General features: G+C 42.6%; 1 protein-coding gene across 1 annotated transcript; it reads left to right on the top strand.

Moving 5' to 3' along the window:
* The first annotated feature begins 239 nt into the window (after positions 1–239).
* On the top strand, positions 240–5,003 carry npy8br (neuropeptide Y receptor Y8b). Its single transcript, XM_038704773.1, has 3 exons — positions 240–399; positions 811–950; positions 2,637–5,003. The coding sequence occupies exon 3, from the start codon at positions 2,797–2,799 to the stop codon at positions 3,898–3,900; it is 1,104 nt and encodes a 367-aa protein (XP_038560701.1). The 5' UTR covers positions 240–399; positions 811–950; positions 2,637–2,796; the 3' UTR covers positions 3,901–5,003.
* The last annotated feature ends 804 nt before the right edge of the window (positions 5,004–5,807 follow it).

Raw genomic sequence — 5,807 nt, 5'->3', positions numbered from 1 at the left:
ACAGTGTTATTCCCTTTGGGGATACATGAAACTAGGCTCATTGTGTGAGGGCTCAGTCCCTTTACAAGACACTAAATTAACCGTCTAATGGCGCTCACCAATACATTAGGGTGAAACGGACAATGTGCACAAATTTCAAATAACTCAATTTCCTCCAGTGGCCCCTGTGCGGGCGCGTGCCTGCGCGCGCGTGTACATGCGAGCCACGGAGACTTTATTATGTAACATGTTCCCAATCACATCCCAGCCTGAGTCTGAGGCATAAGGTCGCTTTAAGAGCTATCTCAGCTCCTCAGTGATCCTGGCAGGACGCCTCCTACCTTCTCCTCGACCGAAAACTCTGCTGTGCCTCACCTGATGCAAAGCAGTGCTGGTAGCCCAAGAAGAAAGAATATTTCGGTAAGAAGCCATGGCTAATTTAACGGCTAATTAAAACACTGCATTACGTGCTAGTCTATAACGCTTTATTGTGGGGTGGAGGGTTACCTGAAAGTAAGAAATGAAATTTTTCTATAGGGTCGGATATTTTCTTTTTCATGACATGCTACGGCAAAGCTCTAATTAGGCTTCTCTAATATTTCAGTCTAATATTTATTTATTGGTTGTTAAAGTGCGTAGCTATAGGGAGTTTTTAATAACCTTATGGCACGCGCGGGTGTTTTTAATTTCCTGCAGCTGTCAGGTGGTCCAGCTATTCTGATGGGATTTATAGTTTTCTCATACTTGCCACCTTCTTAAAAAGTGTAAGTTTAGAGGACGTTCAGGAGGACTTAAGGTGGAAATGAGTGATGTGTCTTCCCCCCCCGACAGGAGAGCGCTGAGCTCACGCGGTGGTACACCAGAGGCAGAGGAGTCTCCTCCACCTGTCCGGTGCTGAGAAAGCCCGCCTCACTGCGAGCAGACACAGCTGCAGACGGACAGTGGATCCGGGACAGCTGCAGAGACCGAGGGTAGGATACACATCCACTAACCGCTCTCACACTTTCTATCATGTTTTTCATCCACCGGCGCGTGATGTCTTCAATCATTTTTGCATGAGCGGATCTGGACTTTTGGCTGTGACAAGTGGTGTAGTGAGGTGACTGATTAAAAATCCTATTTACAATTTACAGACATCTCCGATTTGAGACAAATCCCCATGAGCTATTATTTATTTGACTGGTTTCTCTGCAGGAACTTCACAGTTCCTCACATAGCATAAACAGTGCATTTAAAAAAAAAAAAAAATCTAATTCTTTGTGTTTAATCTGCTGTTAATAGTATAGCCTAATTCATAATAAATCTCATCTCAAGTAGTAATAATGTCCTTAGTAAATTTCCTTGTTAAATGCATTGGACTGTTCTTTACCAGCAGATACAACACACAGCAATGCATCACTTTAAGTGTCAAAAGTCTTCCATAAATAATCAGCCTCAAGGCTACAGCGTGGGTATGATAACCTGTATAGGGGCCACATATCCAGAATTTTTGTCAGGTTGACATCCAGGGGAGGATTAATAATCCAGGCGCCCTAAACAGATAAAACTGTGTTCCACAAAGGAATGTATTTATGTTGTATTACAGTACTTACAAGTATTATTTTAGATAATCTAGCGTTGTTAGCCATCACCTCAGATGAAACAGTTCATTATAATAGAGCATTTCAGCTCATAAGACAGCCACAAGCAATTAATGTCCAATATACAGTTAACATTTGTCAATTAAAAATGATAAATCCTTTCAATCCTGTAGATTTCATTCTGTTGGCATGGCTGTGTTGCAAAACTAATTTCTGGGGAATTGAGCCGTGGGCAAAACATTTCACTTAATCAGGACTGTTTTGACTGCTGTGCACACACACACACGTACAGTAAAACATATTTATGCCCACATCCACACACACTATTCAGATGTTCTTGGTCTCACTGTAAAGCAATTGTATTTCAGTTCTGCTTTCCAGTACATTAACTTGTTAGAGATTGTAAGGACCACTTGTGCTTTAGACTCTGTGAAGCTATTGTGAATGCTCAGTGACAATGAGAGGTGTCTGTTCCTTTATGGACAGAAACAATAAATTCCTGCTGTCAAAATGGGAGAAAACAGAGAGAGGGAATGATCATCTCTAAAGGAGGTCATTATCCGTGTTATTGTGATGGAAATTTAAATCAGCATGCCATTATAGCGATGCCATGAAGTCAGGATCTGTGCTGTGTTCTTGATGATGTGCATCATTTATTCTTATAGCCAGTCCTCGAGGACAGAGAAAATCTGTGTTTTGCCAGCAGCCATGATATCTGCATACGCTTTTATATTGTATCCAGTGTTTGCAAAGGTAAAACTGGATCACTAAATGAATCCCTGCACTGAAGAGACACTTGTGGAATTACATCCAGAGCATGTCCTGCAGCAAGAGACTCTGTTTCTGCCACATATACTCATTTAAAAGAAGTAACAGGGTAATGATGAAAAAAGCTTTTTTAATCAAGTGAGTTTTAATTTCTTTTCATGTTGCAGTTTTTATGGGAGCCACATTTCAATTTCAGTGATAAACCAACCTCTTAATATCTCAAGAGTTCATAACTTTAAAAATAAACATTATGTGACTGGAGATGGGGTTTAAGGTTACTAATCGTTTTTCCTTTTTTTTCTCCTCCAGGCAGCGAAAGGAGACTGCTGTAAAGACTGCCAAAGATTAAGGATAAGCGAAAGCTGTTTTAAAAAAGCAAATATTATTCATGAAGTAATTACAGCAAGTGTGACACAACAAATTAGTTCATTCGGTCCCCGGTCTTTGAAGTGAGCCCAGGAAAGCCATCATGGAGCTGCAGCACAACACCAATCACAACCAAGCCTTGTGGAAAGAGATGCCGTTGGATTTCACAGATGAGTGCTCACTTTCAGTGAGCGGCACCACTTTTCTCATCATTGCTTACAGTACAGTTATGGCAGTGGGTCTCATTGGAAACTCTTGCCTGGTGTTTGTCATCACACGGCACAAGGAGATGCGCAACGTCACCAACATCTTCATCGCCAATCTGTCCTGTTCGGACATCCTCATGTGCATAATATGCCTTCCTGTCACTATCATCTACACACTCATGGACCGCTGGATTCTAGGAGAAGCCCTTTGTAAACTAACGCCCTTTATCCAGTGTACATCAATTACTGTTTCCATCTTCTCCCTCGTCCTCATCGCCATGGAGCGCTACCAGCTTATTGTCCATCCGACTGGATGGAAGCCTGTGGTGGGCCAGTCCTACTTGGCAGTGGCTGTCACCTGGATCGTGGCCTGCCTAATATCGGTGCCTTTCCTCTCGTACAGCGTACTTACTTTGCCTTTCCAGAACCTGAGCATCCCCTTCCCAATCAGTGACCACCTTGTTTGCATGGAGCGGTGGCCATCAGTTGAAGAACGGCGAGCTTACACCACCTCGTTGCTCACCTTCCAGTACTTACTTCCTCTTGCCCTCATCATTGTCTGCTACATGCACATCTACCTGCGCCTCAGGAGGAGGAAGGACATGGTGGAGCGCGGCAGGAACACCACTCAAAATAAAAACAAGGGCTGCACAAGGATCAACACCATGTTAATCTCCATAGTGGTGGCATTCGCACTCTCCTGGCTCCCTCTCACAGTCTTCAACACGGTGTTTGACTGGAACCACGAGGCCATCCCATTCTGTGGCCATGACATCATCTTCTCATTCTGCCACCTCACAGCCATGGCCTCCACCTGCGTCAACCCCATCATCTATGGCTTCCTCAACAGCAATTTCCAGAAACAGCTCAAGTCCACCCTGTTGCGCTGTCGCTGCTGGGGGGTGGCAGAGAGGTACGAGAGCGTCCCGCTCTCCACTGTCAGCACAGAGGTTACCAAGGGGTCAATCCTGAGCAATGGATCTATCAGCAACAATACTTAGATCCAAGCCTTTTCAGTTAAAGACTAAGAAATTACTGGGGCTTCTTCCGCCCTCATTGTGTCATCCTTTGGAGCTTTTCTTGCTTCACTGCGTCTAAAAGCAAGGTTGACAATTACCAAGTTATAAACCTCACAATAGCAGTCCAGAGGGAGCCGCCCGCAGACACTTAACCAGCATGGCGTGGTGCCCTCAATTCAATATGAGTTCACATGTAAGAGGAAGTAGATAACAAAATTATGGTACAAAGGTTGGACAAGTTTAAGTATTGTTGGGCGACGGAAGGCACTTTACATGAGCACTTTTGCAACTGTATTCTGTATATCAATTCCCCCATGTGCTGCGGGCACATACGAATGAAGAGACAGCATTTAGTCTGGTATACATCTGTCATGTTTTCTTTCTAAAGCACTGGGATCTACACACCTGTTTAGGGTTTGCCTTTTACACTTACTTACTATAAATGTGAGCAGTGGAACCACCGGAGCGTATTGAAAGGACAAAGGTTGGGGCGCTGCAAAAGTTCTTTTCAATTTTGCTGTTTTATGTTAATAATATTGATGCAAATATTAAGGGATTGTGAACTGTGATGTGTTAATGATTGTGGACCGAGTTTCGTAACTGAGGAAAAAGAACATTAGCGCAATAAACGTGGCTCCAGGCATTCATTCAGACGATTTACTGGCATCATATTAATGCATTTCTCATTACCTAAATTCACCACAAACGATGTAATGATATTTGAACCTTGGCAACCACTATATGCATTTGCTTTATATGCTGTCTGCCAATGGCAGTGCTCCCGTTCATTGTGCGTGTGGGATGTTTTTGCTCATAAAATGTGCCATACAATATCCATATATCAAGTGCCATAAAACAAAATGAAAGTGGCAGTAAAGGACTTTGTCAGAGCGAGGTTCCTCTGCTGTATATATAAATAACATTGCTAAATACATGTATAGCCTGTAAAAAATGTGACAGTTAAAATTTATAGTGTGGTTGGGAATAAAGTGCACTGTGTAGCATAGCAGATAACTCCTGGGAAACCTGTGGTTAGTCACTTCTCTTTGTGGTATTAAACTGAATTAAAACATTTAATATTATCTTTAATGAGAATGTCTATGTTGTAATATTTGGTTTTGATGCCATAATCTTGACTGTTTGCTCTTCAGCTCTTTTTGTTCTGCAAAAATATCATGTCTGCCTTGCTTTGTGAGGGGGTGTGTGAATAGATTCTGTCACCTTGCAGGTCAGTTCATCCTCATCACTCTCAGCTTTAACACACAGTTGATTGGTCCTAAGTCTCCCGTTAAAGTCAAAACCAGAATGCGACTTTCACACTTCAGAAACCAATGTGGAGTGTGGGATCCTAACTCTCCAGAGATGATAGCACTGATGTGTTCACACATGAGTTAATCAACACTTGCCAGTGTTTGTATGTGGTCCACGGGAAAGAAACCCTCTTTTAAACAGCTGATATTTTAAAATCTTTGCATCTTCCTGAGGTCAAATGTAGTGTGCTGCCTCTGTGTGCATTATTCAGGGGGAAGTCTGAGATCACAACACATTTTAGATAGTGCATGTAGTGTTGAATAAATCAGTGTTGTATTTGGTGCCTTAGATGTAAAACAGCATGGGGATGGGGAAAAAAATTCAACTAAGAGGAAAGAAGAGAGCAAGGTTGCTGCTGTCAGGTTTGTTTTAGCTTTGATTATAATGTCAGAAGGTCAAATGTAGGATGTTTTTACACCTCACAGAAAGCCAAACCAGTGTTTGACTCTCGCAACGTGTCACACAACTAGCCAAACTGTTTTCCAGGGGCAGTTTAGCCTTTAAGAGAGCTCTCAGAGGTCCTTGTCGACATAATTGACCTTGTGCTTCCGCTGCCTTGGTCTGAGTTGACATTTACA

The sequence above is a fragment of the Micropterus salmoides genome, unplaced genomic scaffold, assembly GCF_014851395.1.
Source record: "Micropterus salmoides isolate LMB-PRFRI ecotype aquatic unplaced genomic scaffold, ASM1485139v1 Ms_hic_scaffold_7, whole genome shotgun sequence".
In the NCBI taxonomy this organism is placed as follows: domain Eukaryota; kingdom Metazoa; phylum Chordata; class Actinopteri; order Centrarchiformes; family Centrarchidae; genus Micropterus; species Micropterus salmoides.
The sequence above is the reverse complement of the archived record's forward strand: the minus strand, read 5'-3'. Positions and strand labels throughout refer to the sequence as shown.